The sequence below is a fragment of the Ursus americanus genome, chromosome 35 (assembly GCF_024610735.1).
Source record: "Ursus americanus isolate L20-20 chromosome 35, mUrsAme1.1.p, whole genome shotgun sequence".
NCBI classification, from domain to species: Eukaryota; Metazoa; Chordata; class Mammalia; order Carnivora; family Ursidae; genus Ursus; species Ursus americanus.
The window spans coordinates 14,262,901-14,283,923 of record NC_142161.1 but is presented as its reverse complement, the minus strand read 5'-3'; the positions used below and the strand labels follow the sequence as shown (position 1 = coordinate 14,283,923).

At 40.2% G+C, this 21,023-nt stretch overlaps 1 protein-coding gene across 3 annotated transcripts in view; it reads left to right on the top strand.

Annotated features, from left to right (window-relative positions):
• The first annotated feature begins 2,716 nt into the window (after positions 1-2,716).
• The window catches only part of SNX6 (sorting nexin 6), a 53,841-nt gene continuing 35,534 nt past the window's right edge, over positions 2,717-21,023 (top strand). The window contains exons 1-5 of one of the 3 annotated variants that reach the window (XM_045800165.2): positions 2,717-2,861; positions 3,019-3,066; positions 16,758-16,862; positions 17,661-17,771; positions 19,725-19,846. In XM_045800165.2, the coding sequence (XP_045656121.2) occupies positions 2,856-2,861; positions 3,019-3,066; positions 16,758-16,862; positions 17,661-17,771; positions 19,725-19,846 (392 nt within the window). In that variant the 5' untranslated portion in view covers positions 2,717-2,855. Of the gene's footprint in view, positions 2,862-2,894; positions 3,067-9,007; positions 9,135-16,290; positions 16,418-16,757; positions 16,863-17,660; positions 17,772-19,724; positions 19,847-21,023 lie in introns of those variants that run through there. The other 2 variants (XM_087859018.1, XM_045800176.2) reach the window with 2 other exon arrangements.

The window sequence follows — 21,023 nt, the reverse complement described above, 5'->3', positions numbered from 1 at the left end:
GCCTTCGGCTCAGGGCGTGATCCCAGCGTTATGGGATCGAGCCCCACATCAGGCTCCTCTGCTATGAGCCTGCTTCTTCCTCTCCCACTCCCCCTCCTTGTGTTCCCTCTCTCGCTGGCTGTCTCTATCTCTGTCAAATAAATAAATAAAATCTTTTAAAAAAAAAAAAGAACATGATAAAAGGAATTAAACCATTTTCTTATAAATCTAATTAAGTAACCACCATTTCATATATTTTAAGTTTTTCTTCTAGAAAAAAAACTTGGTTTTTGTTTGACAAAAATGTTCAAACCACATACATTTTTATTTTCAAAATTTAAAAGCAACTTATTTATTATTCTCTAAAAGTTTACTCTTCTCTAAAATCTCCAATACATTTGTTTTTGAAGCACTCTATTGGGTATCTACTCCCAACTGTAATATTTTATTTTCATGTAGCTAAATCTATGAAATAATCAAATTGGGATTCAACACAATTTGCTCATGAAATTTGTATAGAAATAGGCATTTTCATAAAAATTTTTAAAACAAGATGAAGAATCAATTATTTGGTTCAAAGTACTAGGGAAGGGGCTCTTGGGTGGCACAGTTAGTTAAGGGTCTGACTCTTGATTTCGGCTTGGGTCATGATCAGAGGGTCCTGGGATTGAACCCCATGTCAGGCTCCATGCTCGGCATGGAGCCTTCTTGGGATTTTCTCTCCCTCTCCCTTTGCCCCTCCCACTTGTGCTGTCTGTCTCTTTCTCTCAAATAAATAAATTTTTTAAAGAAAGTACTAGAGAAGTGGCTCAGCTTTAATATCTTCTTGATTTTTAAGTAGCAGAAAAATCTGTTATGTGAGCTTATTTTAATTTCTTTTCCTTTGATATTCCTTAAATTCTGTAACTGTCTTTTTGATAGTTGATAGTATCAGTTCCTGTTAATTCCTTCTTATCATTTACAAAATATAGTTTGAGACTTTTACCCAGATAGGGAGGCTCAGGTATTAATGAATAACTTTATTATTTCAAGGTTGGGTTCTCTATTCGTGTGAGTTTTCGGCTATTGATTTTAACTGCAGTAATTACTAAATGTTTTTGTTGATAATTTTATTTGGCTGCTCATATTTTAAATCTTGTTTTTAACTAGTGATTTCTAAGTTTTGACATTTGATAATTTGAGTGTTTCTGTACAATATTTCCAGACTTGGCTTAAGTGTTGAAACCCTCAGAGATATTTAGGTGGTCCTAGGTGGCACTTCTCAGTCTTTGTCCACAGGACACACTTCCTCCTATCAGTTGCATGCAAACCCTGCTTATTAATTGTAGCTTCACTCCTCTCTCCATCTAGGAAGCAGGAGCTCTACAGGCATTACCTACAATCCAAAAACAAAATAGGAAATATTGGCACTTTTCATCAGCAACAAATTACCAGGACATTCCTCCTGACACTTCATCACACTACACTGACACCGCATGATGCCGCATGACTCCCAGTGAAAAACACTACTCTAGTAGTTATTACAATGCACTGGAAAACAAGAAACAAAAGACAAAAAAATAAAGCCACCTCCCACCCAATTGGAGAATAACCCTTGTTTGGGCAGTAACTTAACTTCTCTATGCCTCAGTTCTCCTTACATACAAAATGAAAGCTACAATAGCTTAACATTATTGTTTTGAGAGCCTCAATTCAACAAGATAGGACAGAGGGTCTAGCAAAATAGGGAGAGAATCAACTGTGGAGGGCCTTAAATGCTAGGCGGAGGAGTTCGACTTTAATGTAACAAAGATTATAAAGATTTTTGAACAAGGTAGCAGCCTTACCATCGATGTCTGTGTCTTAGGAGGAAAACTGGCAGCTGGATGTAGAATGGAGGAGAGAGAGATGGAAATAAGAAGAGTTAAGAGAGTATCGCAAAGGTCCAGACAGATATTGAGGGTAATTGCTGTGGAGGGGAGGAGGGGTAGGACTGGGACCAATTTAAGAGATGAGACAATCAATTATAGACGCAATAGAATTTGTTACTAAATGGTGTGACGAGTAGGGGAGAAGAAGGAAGGATTTGAATAGGACTTTGAGGTTTCTGGTCTGAAAAATGTAAAGATGCTGATGCCATTAAGTGACTGGAAGCACAACGATGGCGTGTGCCTTTGTGCGTGCGCGCGCGTGCGTAACAGGTGACATGGGGCAAAGGTTAAGGAATGATTTTGTCTCGTCTTTTGAATTGCTGTGGACACCCATGTGGTGCTGTCCGGCTGGACAGTTAGAGTAGGTCTGGAGGCACTTGTTCATAAAAAGGAAAGGAATACTCTTGTAACGCGAACAGCTCATTTTTATAGTCCTCAACCGTTAGCGCCCTAAACCCTGAGGTTATTACCTCACCAACAGTAAAAGCTTGATTACAGCTGTGTGAAGGTCCTTAGTTCCCACAATTTCTATGGGCAAAATATTAATTGTGATTAATTACTGTGTGGCATAATACAAAAACTAGGCGAGTTATTGTGGCTTCTTGGAGGGAGCTTGTTTGGGTTTTTTCGCGGCAGCCCTCAGGGAAAGGAAACTGGACAGCTCCCCAGGTGGCATTTGGCCCCTTCCGGGTCAGAGCCGTCCAGCCGAGACTGCTCGCAGCCATGTGGGTCTGGGCCTTTGGGCCCTTTCCGACTGGGGTGCTTCAACCTCGGGCGGAGGGCCCTGCCTTCCTTCTTCCTACAGCTTACGGCCCCCGGCCCTCCGCGCCAGGGCGGGGCGGGGCAGGCTGCTCCGAGACCCCGCCTCCTCCTGCCGCCACCAGCCCCGCCTCTCCCGCTGCTGCCGGCTCCCTCCGGCCCTGCGGTGCGGTGCGCGCCTGCGCTGGCCCTCGCCTCGGAGCAGCCATGATGGTGGGTGTTCTCAGCGGCGCTGAGCCCCGGGCGCGCGGTGGGGGCGGCGGGCGCGGGGCGGGCGCGGGGGCCGCGCCGGCCTAGCACTAATGTTTCCCTTTGTGTCTCCCCAACTCCATCTTCTCCCCTGGTGCGCCGGGGCCGGGCGACCCCGCAGGAAGGCCTGGACGACGGCCCCGACTTCCTCTCGGAGGAGGACCGCGGAGTAAGTTCTGCCGCCTTCTCGCTCACGGGACCCTTCCGCCCCCGCCTTGGCCCCCGGGTGTAGTGCCAGGAAGGGTCCCCGGTCGCGCGGCACCTTCACCCCAGCGTCCTCCTTTCGGTTTCCTTGCTGCACCGCGCCCCGCCCTCTTGCAGCCGTTCCTCCCTCGGGGCCGCTCCGTTCTGATTTCCTGGGGACCCACGGCTGCTTTCTTGTCCCCCGCCCCGACTCGGACCCTCCCTTGGACCTCCTCCCCCGCCCGGCTCGGGGCGCAGGTGGGAAGTGGAAGTGGAGGCCGGAGCTGGATCCTTACCCCCAGCCCTCGACACTTTGGGGGGCTATGAAAACCCATTTTCAGACCTTCGTGGAGGCACCCTTAGTTTTCTCCCGTTGTGGACCTCGAACCCGCTGCCGCCCACTCTTCTCACCTTCTAAAACAGATACAGTACAAGCTTTTTCTAAATTACCCCTTTGCAAGGAATTTTACAGTTGCTGAACCTTAACTCTTGTCCAGTATCCTACCAGATTTTGCAAAGTGCTGGAAGCTCACGGTACCTTCAAGTTTCTTAATGTCCAAAAAATAAATCTTCTGCGGAGTTCCCTTGGTAGTGGTTTGAGACCAAATGCCTGCCACTTAAGAAAGGGCCTCCAGGGCTCCGATTCCTCCCTCCCACTCCCCGCCGCCCCATTTGCCTTGGCTGAAAGGGGGTAATCTGTATAGTGCCTTGTACAAGTGAGCACTTGAAAAATATTGATATATGGTGATTGCAGCTCAGCAGGGTTCCTTGGGTCCATCACATTTAACAGCCTGCCCTTCAGTTTTCCATTTTGCCTTTACTTATTCATGTTAGATAATGTGAAAGATAACATCAGTTAGTCGATTTTTGGCAGGTGATAAAATATTCTTGTAGGATATTAAAGATGTAGTTCATATTAACTGATGAGCTTTATAAAGTTTTCAAATGGTAAGGATACAGAGGGGGCTGCATACTTTTATAAATGATGTTTTAGTAAATTTCTCAGTTTACACAAAAGCATCATTTAGAATTTCTAGTTAGTGTGAAAGCATCATATAGGATTTCTGGTTATTTCTAAAAAGTTTAGTTTCTAATGAGTTTTTAAAAACTGTGTAGATGTGTATCTGTCTTCTGGGATAAGACAGTAGTGTTAGGTGGACACTTAAAAATTACATTTTGGATTTTAAAATAGGAAAGCCAGTAGAGTTGTGTAATGAAAGGAGATGAATTGATTATAGTACAATTAAACTGATTTTTCTAAATATAAAGTAGTTGGCATTCTTTACTTAGATAACTTTGCGTCCAATTTTTGTGGTCTACCAGAAAAAGCAAACAGGATTTGCTCTCTATAAAATCTGACTAATGTTAAGTAGAAGTATTAATTTTTTGAGCATTTACGTTAATGAAAAGCAGAGCATTTTCTGGTTAATATTTGGGTTCATTGCCTTATGCCTTTGGTAAGATTTGTTTATGAAACTCGAAGCACTTATATAATGTGTCCAAAAACTTTTTTCATGTATTACAAAATTAAAGGGAAAGGGAGACAAAGAGTATGCCTGACCAGAAAGAAATGGAAAAAACATTACTATGAATTACGAAGCATTTAGACTGTCATGGTGAATATGTATATGTGTCCAGTTCTTCCTTATTTTTGTCCTGTGGAACTGGTTGAATCATAGTAATAATAGGTGGGCACTGTGTTAAGTACTGTATAAGCATTGTTTCATTATATTCTCTCATCATCCTTGTGAAACTTTTTGTATTCACCTTTTACAGACAAGAAATATGAACCTTGGAGAAACTAAGTAAGCGGTGTAAGGTCACACAACCAAAAAGTGGGAGAGGTGGACTTTAAACTAAACCATGTTTTTGATATCAGAGCCACTACAAGTATTTCTCAAAGTGGCCCTGAAACATTTGCTTCAGAATCACCTGGGGTGTTTGAAAAACAAAACAAAAGTTTCTGGGTCCTGCCTTAGTAAATCAGAATCTCCTGAAGTAGGGAAAAGGACAGATAATTACTTCTCTTTTTTAGTACTTCTTTTTCTTCTTCTTTTTTTAAAATCCAGTGTAATCGCCATACACTACTTCAACAAGCACCCAAGAAGATTCTGTTGTGCACTGAAGTTTGATTACAACTGCACAGTTATCCTGCTGTTCCATCATTTCAGGAACAGAAATATCTGGCCTGTTTAAATTTCCTTATATTGTGTTTGTTCTGATAGAAGTAGACTGCCATAATTAGAACTTCTAGACATTATACTTTTAGTTTAGGTTAACTTGTTCAGCCTTTTAAGAAACTCTTGAGAGAGAAAAAGCATGAAGTGCATGTATCAATAGGAATTTTGGTATAAATCATAGATTCAGAAATAATGCAAGCATTTCATACAGAGCTGCAAAATTAAAGTCAATATTTTTAAATACATTTTTAAGCAGCCTTAAATTTTCATCATGATTTTTGGAACAGGAGAGAATCTTATAGTCTTAAGAAAATGTTGTTACAGGAGAGAATCTTATAGTCTTAAGAAAATGTTGTTTTGTGAGAGACTTAAAAAGCAGGCTTTAAGAAATACACAATATTGAAAATTACTGGCCACTCTTCAGCCATACCTCTATATAATAGGCTATTTTTTCCCCAAGATGAAGGACAGTAACATATTATTTAGTAAACAAATGAGCCCTTTGAACTGGGCACATTTTGCTCTGATGTGCTTGTTAAATAAGAGCAGTGGGTGCCAGTGTGTTGGCATAATTCTCTTAGCATTTGATTTGAATTCTAAATAATACATTTATTTTCAGAATTACTTCAGGTGGAGTAACTACACCTCTCCTGGACTCCTAGCTTTGCTCCTCCCTCTCTATTCCTTATCTTTGTCATGTTATCTTTTGCCAGTCATGCAGTCTAGAAACCTCTGAATCCTATCCTTCATCTCCATATCAGAGTAGTCACTGAGGCCAGTTAATTTCCTTTTTTTATTTTAAGGTTTTATTTATTTATTTGTCAGAGGGAGAGCGTAAGCAGGGGTGCGGCAGGCAGAGGGAGAAGTAGGCTCCCTGTTGAGCAAGGAGCTGGATGCGGTACTCGATCCCAGGACCTTGGGATCATGACCTGAGCCAAAGGCAAACACTTAACCGACCCACAGGTCCCTGAGGCCAGTTAATTTCATCTCAAAAATGTTCTTTATGCCATCTTTCGTTCGTATGGCCCCACTTAATGTCCTTGCTATTTCTTGCCTGGATTGTAGCAGTACCTGTCATTGGTCTGTGTCTCGTTTCTGTCTACCTTCCAATCTAGGCTTTACATTATTTAAAGTTGCCTAACTTTAAATGACTAAATCATATATCGACACTAGTCAAAAGTATTTACTTGGACCCAGTTCTTTTTGCAGTAAGGTTCAAACTCCTTGGGCTAGCATTAAACACCGTTCATGACACTTTCGGGCTGGCTTCATTTCTCAGTATATCTTTCCCGCTAGACATATTCTAGTCTGATTGTCGTTGTCCAGGCACTTTAATGTCTGCTTTATGCATGCTCATTAATGTGGTAGAATGCTTTTTTCCCTCACCTTTTTTTTTTCACTTGAAATTTGATTTATCTTTGAAGACTTGGCCAGATATTTGCATTTTCTTTTGTACCTACACAGCATTTAGTTTGAGCATATTCCACATTTATTGACAGTTATTTTAGATAAAAATGTGACATCAATGATGTTGGCAGAGGATAAGATGAATGTTGGCAGAGGAAAAAGAGAAAGTTCCTGCCCTAAGACGATCACAGTATATTGACAGACTTATCATAAAGTGCCACGGGAGTACAAAGGAGGGAGTGTTTGCCTTTGGGAGACGTAATGATAGCTACATACTGCTGTAGCATTTACTGTGAGCCAGGTACTTCCCATATATTAACTCAATTCTCAAATCTCTGTTAAGTAGCTGCTACTATTCTAGTTTGGAAAGGAGAACTGAGGTTCAGAGAGATTAAATAACTCGCTGAAGGTTATAACAGCCAGTATGAGCTGGATTCAGACTCAGGCTCAGTCTAGCTCCAGGTCTGGCACTCTTCAACTGCTGTGCTATCGCCTAAATGAGCTAAGCCTTAAATATTGGCCAGGGATTTTGTAGGCTCTCAGGGAAGGGGAAGGCTTGCCCGCAGAGTGGATAGCCTGGGTGGGTAATTTGGTTCCACCTGGAGCACTTGTTCTCACAGGAAGCAAGGGTAGATAATGGATAGAGTAGATTGAGTGTAAAGTGCATAATAATTAAGATTCCAGGCAGTGGGAGGCCCTTGGGATTTTAAGCTGGGAATGACCTATGCCTAGATGAAAATAGCATTGTAGATTACTCTGATGTGGAGGGTGGGTTGATTCTTCCTTTCACAAGAGAAGCCAGTTAATAGGCTATTGTAACAGTCCAGATGAAAAATGAAGGTATAACTAAATTAGTGGAAGAGAGGATGAAGGAAGGGACATAGCAAAGAGATGTTCAGGAGATAGAGTTGATAAGGTATAGTGACTGTATGGGCTGGGCAGAGGAGAAGGAGAAAATGAGGAACAGGAGAGAAGAACAGAGTTAGGTAGATAATATGTTTGGTTTCATATATGTTGGATTTGAAGTGCCTATAAAGTATCTAATCCCTTTCCTGCCAAAGATCTGTAAAGGTGAGGATTGTGTCTTTTCACTGCCCTATCCCTAGCTCCTAGGACAGTGGTTTGCACATTGAAGGCACTCAGGTGTTTAATAAGTGAATACTTGTAGGCGGATATGTCTAGTTGGTAATGTGAAAGTATGATTGGGAATTTAGAAGAAGAGGTCTGAGTTGATGATAAATATTTAGGAGTTACAGTCGAGAATGGCTAAGATTGCTCAGGGTAGATAGCACCTGTGGAAACCAGCATTTAAGGGTTATAGGGAAGAAATAGATCAGTTGACAGGGCTGAGAGAGGTAGGAGGGATATGAGAGAAGTTCCCAAAAGTTGAGAGAGTTTAAAGGAATTAGAATGACCACCGAGGCAAAATACTGCAGAGAAGTTAAGAACACTAAAAAGTTAGTGGATTTGGAAATTAGGTACTCAGTGTTGAAGGGTTTGTGAGACTGAGTGTAACCTTGAGAAGAGCAGTGTATGAGCAGGTCATGAAGCAGACAGCACAATTAAATGCTCGGTGGACAGATGGACACTGCTTATGAAAAAGTGGAAAAGATGATGAGGTTAGATTTATTTGTAGGAGAGTTTATTGGTAGGTCTGAAGGCAAAACAGCTGCAAATGTTTGTTGGGGTGTGGGAAACCAGGTCTCTTGTTGAGAGTGGGGTTGGAAATGTAGAGGGTTGAGGAGGTAAAAGTTTGGAGTAGTTGCTGAAAGGAATCGGAAGAGAGCTGAGCAGATCTACTCTGGAGTGTTGAGTGGTTTTAAGTGACTTTTCTCTAGCCACACAGGCAGCTCAGAAAGCAAAGGTGATTGTTGAATTGATCCTGAGTGCGGGAATTTGCAAGCCAAGTATGGCAAAAGAGCAATGAGAGTTGACGGGACCAGTAAGAAAGGTATTGGAGTGACTTATCATGCAGTGGAGTGGAAGAGGAGGGAAGCAGAGAGGGTAACAGACTGCAGACATACGGAAAGGTCACAGAACAGGAAGTGTTGATAAGGTTAAATTGTACACAGAGTACAGCTGGTGAGGAAAGAGAAGGGGAAGTACTTAATTTTGTGTTTTATTACATAAAGTTGATTGTCTCCCTCAATACCGATTTCTTGAAGGCAAGGCTTTTTGTTCACCTTATGTGTACTCCACAATACCCAGGACAGTTGTTTGAAATCTATTAAAACAAGATGAAAATTTGATTATTTGGTTAAAAGTACAGGGAAGGGGTTCCTAGGTAGCATAGTTGGTTAAGCGCCTGGCTCTTGATTTTGATTCTGATCATGGTCTCAGGGTCATGAGATCCAGACACACACCCCCCACCCGTCAGGCTGGCTCTGCACTCGGTGAGGAGTCTGCTGGAGATTTTCACCCTCTCCCTCTGCTCCACCCCCCCACTCATGCTCTCTCCCTCTCTCAGGTAAGTGGATAAATCTTTTTTCATTAAAGGGATGCCTCGGTGGCTCAGTCAGTTAAGTGGCTGCCTTTGGCTCAGGTCATGATCCCAGGGTTCTGGGATCAAGTCCCACATCAGGCTCCTTGCTCAGGAGAACCTGCTTCTCCCTCTGCCTGCAGGTCCCCCTGCTTGTGCGCGCACGCTCTCTCTCTCTCTCTGTCTCATAAATAAATAAATAAATAAATAAATAAATAAATAAATATTTTAAAAAGTTTATTAAATAAATGCATATTAGTATGTTGTCTAAAGAGTAAAGTATTAATTTTGACTTGGAGGGAATTCAGCGGTGGACACCGTTAGTACTACCCTAGTAATAGCATAGTAATGTTTTATTGTGTCTTGATATGGTATGTGAGAGGAAATCTGGTTGCAAATGCCAGTTACGACTTTATCTAGTCACACTCAGCAGCTCAAAGTGTAAAAGCAGAGAGTTGATGATTGGATTAATACCAGTTACGAGAATTTGCAAGCTGGGTATGGCAAAAGAGCAGGAGTTGCGAGACCATCAGGAAAGGCATTGGATGGGGCTCCTGGATGGCTCAGGTCAGTTAAGCGCCTGACTCTTGATTTTAGGTTAGGTCATGATCTCATGGTTCTGAGATCCAGCCCCGCCTTGGGCTCTGCACTCAGTAGGGAATCTGGTTCTCTCCCTTTCCCTCTCCCTCTGCCCCCTTGTGTGCACGTGCTTTCTCTCTAAAGTAAATAAATAAGTCTTTTAAAAAAAAAAAAAAAAGGCGTTGGAGTGACATATCATGTGACCCTAGTAATGTTTTGTTGTTTCTGGTACAGCGTATGAGAGGAAATCTGGTTGCATATGCTAATTTCCAGAAAATGTATATATAATCAACCACAGAGTTGACTGCTATAAAATAATAATAGAAATGGGGCGCCTGGGTGGCACAGCGGTTAAGCGTCTGCCTTCGGCTCAGGGCGTGATCCCGGCATTATGGGATCGAGTCCCACATCGGGCTCCTCGGCTGGGAGCCTGCTTCTTCCTCTCCCACTCCCCCTGCTTGTGTTCCCTCTCTCGCTGGCTGTCTCTGTCTCTGTCGAATAAATAAATAAAAAAAATCTTAAAAAAAAAAAAAAAAGAAATGGTATATTATAGGACTTCCAAAATCCTATCTGAGCTAGGAGTTAAACAGATTTAAAATTTGTCCTGAATTAGTGAGCCTAATGGAATTTACTTCTGTCTGTCTCAGGGGTTTTCCATGTACTGTAATTACAGTTTCTTAGCCCAGTTATGATTACCACCTTTCTTTCTACCCTTCTCTCCATTCAACATGTATTTATTGAAGTCTGCCACTAGAACTATAGCAATGAACAAAACAAAAATCTACGTCCTCACAAAACTGACATTCTAGTTTGGGAGGACTATTAAAAAAACAAAATCTATGGGGCATCTGGGTGGCACAGCGGTTAAGCGTCTGCCTTCGGCTCAGGGCGTGATCCCGGCGTTATGGGATCTAGCCCCACATCGGGCTCCTCTGCTATGAGCCTGCTTCTTCCTCTCCCACTCCCCCTGCTTGTGTTCCCTCTCTCACTGGCTGTCTCTATCTCTGTCGAATAAATAAATAAAATCTTTAAAAAAAAATAAAAAAACAAAATCTAGTAGATGGTAAACAAGTGGTATGAAAAAAAATGAGGGAGGGATAGGGATTGTTTGGGAGTGGAGGGGAGTTGAGCTGTAGTCTTAGGGTTGCCAGGGAAGACCTTCGTGAGAAGGTGACATTTTGGTAAATACTTGAAGAAAATGAAGGAGTTAGTTATGCAGATAGATATCTGGGGGCAGAATATTCCAGGTAGAGGAAACAGTAAATGCAAAGACTCCTGAAGTGGCAGCATGCCCCTGTGTTTAAGGAACAACAAGGAGGTCATATGGCAGGTTTACAGTGAGCCAGAGGAATAGTCGATTAGCCTGAGAGAGGGTGTCAGATACAAATTTTGTAGGGCCTGGGAGACCCCTGTAAGGACTTCAGCTTTTCTCCAAGTGGGGCCCCCTAAGGTTTTGAGTAGAGAAATGATCTTTAGTTTCATGGGATCTTCTGGTAGCTCTGTAAGGAATAGACTGAAGAGAGTAAAAGGTAGAAGCAAGACACCAGTTGGGAGGCTATTGCAATAGAGTTAATTTCCTTTTCTTCCTCCACCGTCCACTCATCTCTGTACATTTGTTTTTCCGCCAAAAGATGAACAACTAATTTTTTAGGAATGTTTTAGGGTAGATACTTTATAGTAAATGAGTCAGTATAGTAATTTAGTAGTGAATGTCTTCTTTACTAAATTATATGTGGAAAATTAATCAGCAATAGGGCAGTGTCTTTATCTTATTATTATTATTTTTTTTAACTTGAGAGAGACAGCACAAGGGGAGGGAAGTGCAGAGGGACAAGCAGACTCCCCTCTCAGCGGCTGAGTGAGGAGCCTGCCGCTGACACTCAATCCCAGGACCCTGGGATCATGACCTGAGCTGAACTCAGATGCTTTACCAACTGAGCCACCCAGGCACCCCTAAATTATCTTTTTAATGATATGTATTTATGTTGCTTAATCCATTTTCCCTGCCAAGTCTTTCTCTTGACCTTGACACAAATGTTTAACCTAGTCAGTCTCTGACAAAAGAATACAAAGTTTATCAGCCTAGATAAGGATTAAACCAGTGAATATCATCGAATGAGAATTTCCTCACAGCGACCTCAGTAGTTTCAGTTAATTAAATGTTGGCGAATCACAAGTTTTTTTTTGTTTTGTTTTGTTTTTTAAAGATTTTATTTATTTATTTGACAGAGATAGAGACAGCCAGCGAGAGAGGGAACACAAGCAGGGGGAGTGGGAGAGGAAGAAGCAGGCTCATAGCAGAGGAGCCTGATGTGGGGCTCGATCCCATAACGCCAGGATCACGCCCTGAGCCGAAGGCAGACGCTTAACCACTGTGCCACCCAGGCGCCCCCGAATCACAAGTTTTTTGGTTTCATTTTCCCTTGATAAAAACTCTCTAACATTATTAACTTTAAAGAAAAAAAGAAAATATGCCTGAAAAGTCTTGTGTGCGTTTAATGTAATTAACACTAAATTTACAATATGTTACTTTATCAAATCTAAGGAACAATTGATTGGAAGGTATACTTTCTTTTATGTACCACCAAGAAAGAAAAAATATTTTCAGTTAAACCGAAATTTGTCATCAGTTACAAGGCATTCCTATTTCAAATGTTAAAATGCGCAAAATATGCATCTAGATTTGATGAAATATAGCAGATTAGCTTTCAGTGGAAATTTTGTGTTTATGTGGGGGATGATTTCATTTTATTGTCTGGCTTTTCCACTATACATCTTAGTTATTAGAAACAGGACTTTAAAAAAAACCCTAATGTGTGTGAAGCAAATCTTATTACCAAACAAAATAATTCCTTTATGTCTCCTTTTCTCTGTAAGCTCAGGAAATGGGGAAATAAATAATTGAGGTATGAAGTGTATGCTAGAACTGACTGTAGAAAGATGCAATATCAGGATGAACAGTTCAGCTGGTATTTTGAATTTACTATGAAATATAAATCAAAGGAGTCACAATCTCACCACCAGCATTTTGCTGTGACTGCATTTATGATTCCTGCACTTTTGCTGAGATCAATTCTAGAATATAGTTGCTAAAAGAATGAAAAAGACAAATGATAGATTGGATTAATGGCCATTAAGGCACTATGTGAATGGCTACGAACTTTAATAAGGCATACAAAAGAGAATTTACAGAAGAGGTGAAAAGTAAAGGAGTAGAAACATAAAGGAGGGAACTCCTGGAGATGATTGTGGTAATGATCACAGGGAAGTAACCTGTGTATTTGTCTTCAAACTATATACTTAAAATCTGCATTTCATGTATGTAAGGTATACCTAAAAAGAATCCAAGAACAAAAGCAGTAAATATATAAGAATGTTATTTTTAAAAAGTTACAATTTTAAAAAGCCAAGTGTACTGTCAGAAAAAGGGGGGGTGTATGTGATATATGGGGATAAGGAAATAGAAGAAAGAAATAATAATTTGGAATAATCTGAAATTGGAAGATCAGTAACAATTATTCAGATGTAGAAATCCTGAAAAGTGTGTTTCCACATTGATAATGCAACAGTTAAATCTGAAAATAAAAATGTACATATAGATATGAAATCCGGCAACACTGTTTTATATAATCATTAAAAATATTAGCAGTTGAGATGAAATTTTGACAGACTGTAAAGGTAAAGCAACTCTATAAATCTAGGCTAGATTTCCCAAACACAGTTTTGTTCTTTTGTTGTTGTTGTTGTTGTTGAAGATTTTATTTATAGGGGCACCTGGGTGGCGCAGTTGTTAAGCGTCTGCCTTGGGCTCAGGGCGTGATCCCAGCGTTCTGGGATCGAGCCCCACATCAGGCTCCTCCGCTAGGAGCCTGCTTCTTCCTCTCCCACTCCCCCCGCTTGTGTTCCCTCTCTCTCTGGCTGTCTCTGTCAAATAAATAAAATAAAATCTTAAAAAATAATAATAATAAAACAAAGATTTTATTTATTAATTGGCCAGAGAGACACAGCGAGAGAGGGAACACCAGCAGGGGGAGTGAGAGAGAGAGAAGCAGGCTTCCCGCCAAGCAGGGAGCCCCATGCGGAGCTCGATCCCAGGACCCTGGGATCATGACCTGAGCTGAAGGCAGATGCTTAACAACTGAGCCACCCAGGCGCCCCTCAAACACAGTTTTTAAGGCTTTTTCCCTGAAGATTTTTTAAATTTTGATTTTATTTAAATGCAGTTAATTAACATACAGTATATCATTAGTTTCAGTTATTCATCAGTTGTGTATAACACCCAGTGCTCATATCACTTGCCCTCCTTAATGCCCATCTCCCAGTTACTCCATCCCCCTATCCGCCTCTCCACCAGCAACCCTGTTTGTTTTCTATGGTTAAGAATCTCTGAAGACTGTTATAAGTCTGTGGTAGGGCCTGGGGTTCTGTATTTTTAACAAGCACCCAGGGGGTGGCTGGGTGGTTCAGTCGGTTAGGCAACTGCCTTCGGCTCAGGTCATGATCTCCGTCCTGGGATAGAGGCCCCCCCCCCCCCCGCCGCCGTGTCTGGCTCCTTGCTTGGCAAGGAGCCTGCTTTTCCCTCTGCCTGCCACTCCCCCTGCTTGTGCTTATGCTCTCTCTCTCTCTGACAAATAAATGAAATCTTAAAAAGATTTATTTATTAGAGCGCGTGCACATGTGCAAGCAGGAAGAGGGGCGGAGGGAGGGAGAGAATTCCCTACACAGAGCGGGTAGTAGGGCTTGATCTCACCTCCCTGAGATCATGACCTGAGCTGAAATCAAGAGTCAGATGATTACCAACTGCGCTACGCAGGCGCCCCAAATATGCATTTTTAAATATATGACAGATCAGACAGACAGTTTTGCTTCCAGCATTTTTTTCCATTTACATCGTAATTAAAATTTGAAATGCTGATGATGGGACGCCAGGGGGTCTCAGTTGGTTCAGCATCTGCCTTTGGCTGGGGTAATGATCCCAGGGTCCTGGATATCCAGTCCCGCATTGGGCTCCTTGCTCAGCGGGGAGCCTGCATCTCCCTCCGCCTGCTACTCCCCCTGCTACTCCACCTGTTCGTGCTCACTCGCACACACTCTCTCTCTCTCTTTCTCTCTGTGACAAATAAATAAATCTTTAAAAAAAAGTGAAATGCCAATGACTAGGTGAGATTCCCAAAATAAGTCCTGGGTTTTACAACTACAGTATTTGAAGTAAGCTGTGTAATTAATTAGACTTTAAATATTTCATATCTTTGCAGCTAAGACTTTATTTTCATCTTTTAGTGTATTTGATTTTTTTAATAAGCTCCAAATTAGTCAAACATTTTAGAATGTATATTTGTTTAAAGGGAAGAAAAAATGATGAAATTTAAGAATTATAAATAGAATTAATGATAAGCATTATAAAATAGAGGGGCATCTGGCTGGTTCCGTTGGAGCATGTGACTCAATCTCAGGGTTGTGAGTTTGAGCCCCACTTCGGGTGTAGTTTGTTTTTTTTTAAAAAATTATGAGTAAAGAAGTCTCAATGACAAGTAAATGAAAGCACTAAATAGAGAACATATTCAATTCTTTGAATGTAGTAAAGCTTGTAGAGTAAAATGTGAGATTTAATTTGTATCACAGGCGGTAGTTGAGTATTTATTATGTTACCATTTTTCTTAGCATTTTACATATGTTATATGTAATATATTTAACTGTGTTTAATAGTTTCATTGTTTATTCCTGAATTAAGTAATAGAGTTAAAATTATTAGCCAGTATTCTTTTTCTTTAAGATTTTATTTATTATTTGAGAGATTGAGAGTGTGAGTGGGGGATGGGGAGAGGGAGAAGCAGGCTCCCCACTGAGCAAGGAGCCTGGTGTGGGGCTCAATCCCAGGACCCCAAGATCATGACCCAAGCAGAAGGCAGATGCCCAACTGACTGAGCCACCCATGCACCCCTAGACAATATTCTTTTCATTATTTTTCTTGTTCTAAAAGGTAGATACTTTCCTGGGCACCTGGGTGGCTTAGTCAGTTAAGTGTCTGCCTTCAGCTCAGGTCATGATCCTGGAGTCCCTGGATTGAGCCCCACATCGGGCTCCCTGCTCAGCGGGGAGTCTGCTTCTCCCTCTGCCCCTTACCCTGCTCTCATGCTCTTTCTGTCTCTCAAATAAATAAATAAAATCTTTAAAAAAAGAAAAAAGTTTGATACTGTCCTTGATTTTAGAACACTTGAACTTTAATGGACCATCTTCTTGGAAGATAGTTTATTTTATGTATTTATTTTTTTTCAAACAAAAGGTCTCACAAATTTATTACTGAACCAGCCAACTGGTGCAGAAGCATAGTAACAGAGAAGAATCATTTCCCTGATAAAACGTGTCCATTGCTCAGGTAGCAGTGATGTTATAGAGTGAGAGGATATGAGTATGTGACCATGCAGCATAAATATTTGTGCCATTCCTTATAGACCAGCTTGGCTCTTTTCCAGTGCCTCTTCTTGAAGTTGTACCTGATTTTGTTACCAGCTTTCATCTGAATGCACTGGGGAATGGGACGAGTCTGCTTTTGTTTCTTGTCCAGGAATTGCTTGACGGGTTTTGTGAGAAGACCCAAATCAGAGTATTAATGTGCAGAGATGGGATTCAAACCCAGGCCATCCAAGCTCCTAGATTAGGGTGCCTTCCAGACTTCCCTGCTATCATCCATGGTGAGGAACAAGTCAACCACACACACCACAATGGCAGAGAATAGAAGAGAGAAAAAATAGTTTACTTTTTGAGTGAAATTATAATGAATCCTTGTTAGCACATCGACTCATACAAAGCATAGTTGAATGGTATAGAATGACAATTGATGAAGATAATAACATACCCAAAGCACCTGCCTTCCCAAAATACATATGAGGTTTAAATGAACTTGAGTACCTTTTGGAGTTAAGATTCTTTTGTTATTTTTGTTTTGTTTTTGCATTATCTTAATGTCTGAGAAAAGCATTAAATTCTATATAAGCTCACAGAATTTTTCATTAAGGTATTATCTTTTTCTAGCTTAAAGCAATAAACGTAGATCTTCAGAGTGATGCTGCTCTGCAGGTGGACATTTCTGACGCTCTCAGTGAGAGAGATAAAGTAAAATTCACTGTGCACACAAAGGTAAATGTGATTTTGTCCTTGTTATTATTTTAACTATTTATTGTGCAAATGTTGCATATGACGTATATTGACTAGAACTTTGGTTTTTGAACATAATTAGAAGGAAACCATATTTTAGTTTATAATTCATTGCTTTTATTTTAACAAACAGTTTTAGGGAATGTACTTGTTTTTAATGTAGTTTTTAAAGATTAACATTTAAGAATCACAGAACCTAGATGTAATGCAAATTTAATTTTCTCTAGACTTTTTAACATGTTTCACTATTCTTGTTTTCAGTTTTGTTCTTTTAGTTAATTATATTACTGTCTTACGGGGCACCTGGGTGGCTCAGTTGGTTAAGCCTCTGACTCTTGATTTTGGCTCAGATGATGATCTCAGGCTTGTCCCTCTCCCCCCACCCACCCACCTTCTCTCTCTCTCTCTCTCTCAAATAAATAAATAAAATCTTTTAAAACAAATAAATTACTGTCTTACAAATTATTTTCTTCTTGGATTTTAGCTCTCAGGCACATTTTCAGATCATAGATCTACTTACCTTTGAGTAGTTGAGTTTGATATATATAAATAACTTTTAAGTAATGGTAGCAGTACAATACAATAAGAGGCTGTCAACTTACTTTCTCAAAGATCCCAGGATAATTTTTTTCTGGGTGTCTCAGAGTTTTCATAATGGCGTGTTAAAGTACCGGTAATCATTCATATAAGACTAATTTAAGGAAACAAGATTAAAAATGTTTATTAAAAGCCATTTAGTGTAATTTTGATTTTTCTTCAAGAGAATCTCTATCTTTGCAGAGTTCATTGCCAAATTTTAAGCAAAATGAGTTTTCCGTTGTTCGACAACATGAGGAATTTATCTGGCTTCATGATTCCTTCGTTGAAAATGAAGACTATGCGGGTTACATCGTAAGTGTTGGGGTTCCATTTTAATCCAACTTTCTAGAAGCTTTTTAGATACTTTATGTGTTAAATCTTGTTTAGCATTTTAGTGAACTGCGTGATTTTTAAAAATTGTCAATTACAAAACACAATTGACTACAACCTTTTATCCTGAATTGTCTTGGTTTGAGAGTGTGGAGATATGGATATCTTATGCTCCTTCATTTAAACTTAAATTCTTACTGTTTATTGAAATTGAAATGGGCTTTCCCTAGAGATTAAGGGGGTGTTATAAACCATACCAGTTTTGAACCCTTAGGTAGACAGATATTTAGAGTTGGAGGGTTCCTGAAGAGGTTATCTAATCTAAGTATGCATCAGGTGTTGTGCTCAGCTGTTGACCACACTCAGATTCCTGAAATTCAGTTTCATTTGATCTCCTTGAAATCATCCTTATCTGGTTCTATCTCTATCCTTGTGGCCACTCCTTTTCAATCATTTGCTTTTTCTTTGTATAACTCAGAATTTGGTGGACAACTGGCAGTGCATTCTTGTGCATTCTTTTTTTTTTTTTTCCTTTCTTTTTTCTTTTTCTTTTAAAAAAAATACCAGTCTATATAAAGGATCAGCTCAGGAACAGCCCAAAGGGAAGAGATGCATAGGACAAGGTACAGGGAGAGGGGATTGGTGCAGAACTTTCATACCCTGTCCAGTGTACCACCTTCCAGCTTCCCAGCATGTCAGTGTCCTTGCCAACCTGGAAGCTCCTCCTTCTCTTCCCATCTTATTTCCACCTTTTCTTCTTCATCTTGTCTAATGGCATTTTCTTACTACCATGTCCTTCTACAGGCTAAACACTCCTCAAAGATCAAGACCTGGTCTTATTTAGGGATGCCTGGGTGACTCAGATGGTTGGATGCCTGCCTTCAGCTCAGGTCATGATCACAGGGTCCTGGGATCAAGTCCCACATCGGGCTCCTTGCTTATCGGGGAGCCTGCTTCTCCCTCTGCCTGCAGTCCCCCCCCCTTGTGCTCTCTCTCTCTCTGACATATAAATAAAATCTTTAAAAAAAAAAACAAAAACCACATCTTATTTATCTTTATATGCACATTGTTTAGCATCATTCCTGGCACATAGTAGATGCGGCGTACAGGCATCAGCGAATGTGTACTCAGCTGTACTTGATGCTTTTTCTTCCCTTTTGCTCTCCTCAAGCATCACCCTTTTCTTGTATTCATTCTTTAGCTTTCCCCTACTTATCTGTTCTTCTTATCTTCTTTCTTTCTTTATTTCCCATCATTTCCTGATAACAGTTCCTACTTGTAGGCTCTTCCTCTTAAGATAAACAACTTCTTTATCCTTTGCTTGAATGATATGTCTCTTCTAATTCTTATGTTTTTATTTAAGGTAAGTGTTACGTACCCACTGTGAGTGAATAGAATGATACTAGTCATTAAACCCTGTCTTGTTCTCTTGGTTTGAAGTCAGTGCTTTTGGCTTCTGATACACTTCTCCAATTTAGGAACCCTTTTTAACATTCCTTGCTGGATCAATACTGTTGGCATTCATGAACTTTAAAAACAGAATAGCATAAAGCTTCTATGAATTCCTTAATTAAAAACATATTTATATTTAATCAAACCATTTACATACTTCTGAAAAATGGGGTGCATCTGCTTCTAGTGTATAGTTAGAGCTTAACGTGCATATACATTTGAGGACTCTAAGTTGCCATATAGGAATCTGCAGATTAAAGTTTGGGAACTAGTGTTCTGGTACTAGAAAATAGTGCTCTGCTGTATTTCTCCCTTGGCGCAACGGACCTAATCAAATTCTCTACGTTGAATTGGGATATTCCTGGTGTCGTGTTCATTCATGATGTCTTTAGCTCTCCCAGAGACAGTCTTTTATGGTGGCAGTAGTACAACTGCTGTGAAATAGAAAATTGTCTTTAAATTAGTGACTTGGTTCTCTTACAGATCCCACCAGCACCACCAAGACCTGATTTTGATGCTTCAAGGGAAAAACTGCAGAAGCTTGGAGAAGGAGAAGGGTCCATGACAAAGGAAGAATTCACAAAGATGAAACAAGAACTGGAAGCGTATGTGATTTTTGTTGTTGCTTTTGTTAATTGTGTTTGTTTTAATGCCTTTTTTCTGTGCTCCCTGATATCCTATCCTTTTCATCGTTTCACCACAGTGATCCTTTCTGAAAGATGCAGGTTTAAGCCAAACAACCAGTTTTAATGATCATGATCAGAGCCTACAGGAAAATTATAGAATAATTATCTGCATTGTAAAATTCTTTAAATTAATGTTTTAATTAGACTCTGGAAATTGAAAACAGAGGATCCAAAACTTTATTAAAAAATAGTGGAAAGGGAAACATGACTTTTTAAAGCAGACTGTAACTTGTTTTTTATTTACAAGGTCTTAGTCATTGCCAACCTGGTTTTCTTTTTTAGATATGTGCATACTACCTAAACTTCTATTTCTCATAGAAATATGCATTGAGCAACTCTGCATATATTCTGTTTTCTTTTCTAAAAATATATGTGTGTGTATGTGTGCGTGTGTGTGTAATTTTTGCCCTCCTTTTTTCTGCCTCTGGCTTCTGGCTGAAGGAAAAAGAATAGGAGCAAAGTAACAAGAGAATAATTTTAAAATGTTTTTCATTAAATGATTATTAGTTTCACATATACTAGAAATGTATTAAATCCTTGAAAAATTTTGAGATAGTTTCTATTTTATTTTTGGCATACTTGCTAAAAATACCAAATCTGTTCCCTTTTATTAACATTTGAAGTAATATTAGATTTGCAGTATATTATTTTTCTGTATTTTGGGAACTATACAAGGAGATACTTTCCTTGCGTCATCATCGTCACCTCCATCACTCTTTTTCTGGTCATTTCTCCTCTTCATGCATTTGCTTTTCTCCTCTTCCACTTAGTTGCAGCTTTTAAGCATATATCCACATGGCTGCTAGACTCCTCTTCAGAATGCTAAATTCAGGGGCGCCTGGGTGGCACAGCGGTTAAGCGTCTGCCTTCGGCTCAGGGCGTGATCCCGGCGTTGTGGGATCGAGCCCCACATCAGGCTTCTCCGCTATGAGCCTGCTCCTTCCTCTCCCACTTCCCCTGCTTGTGTTCCCTCTCTCGCTGGCTGTTTCTATCTCTGTGTAATAAATAAATAAAATCTTTACAAAAAAAAAAGAATGCTAAATTCATTTGACAAGATAAATTAGTAAAGTAGATCTTTTTTGTCAAAGTGTAAGGT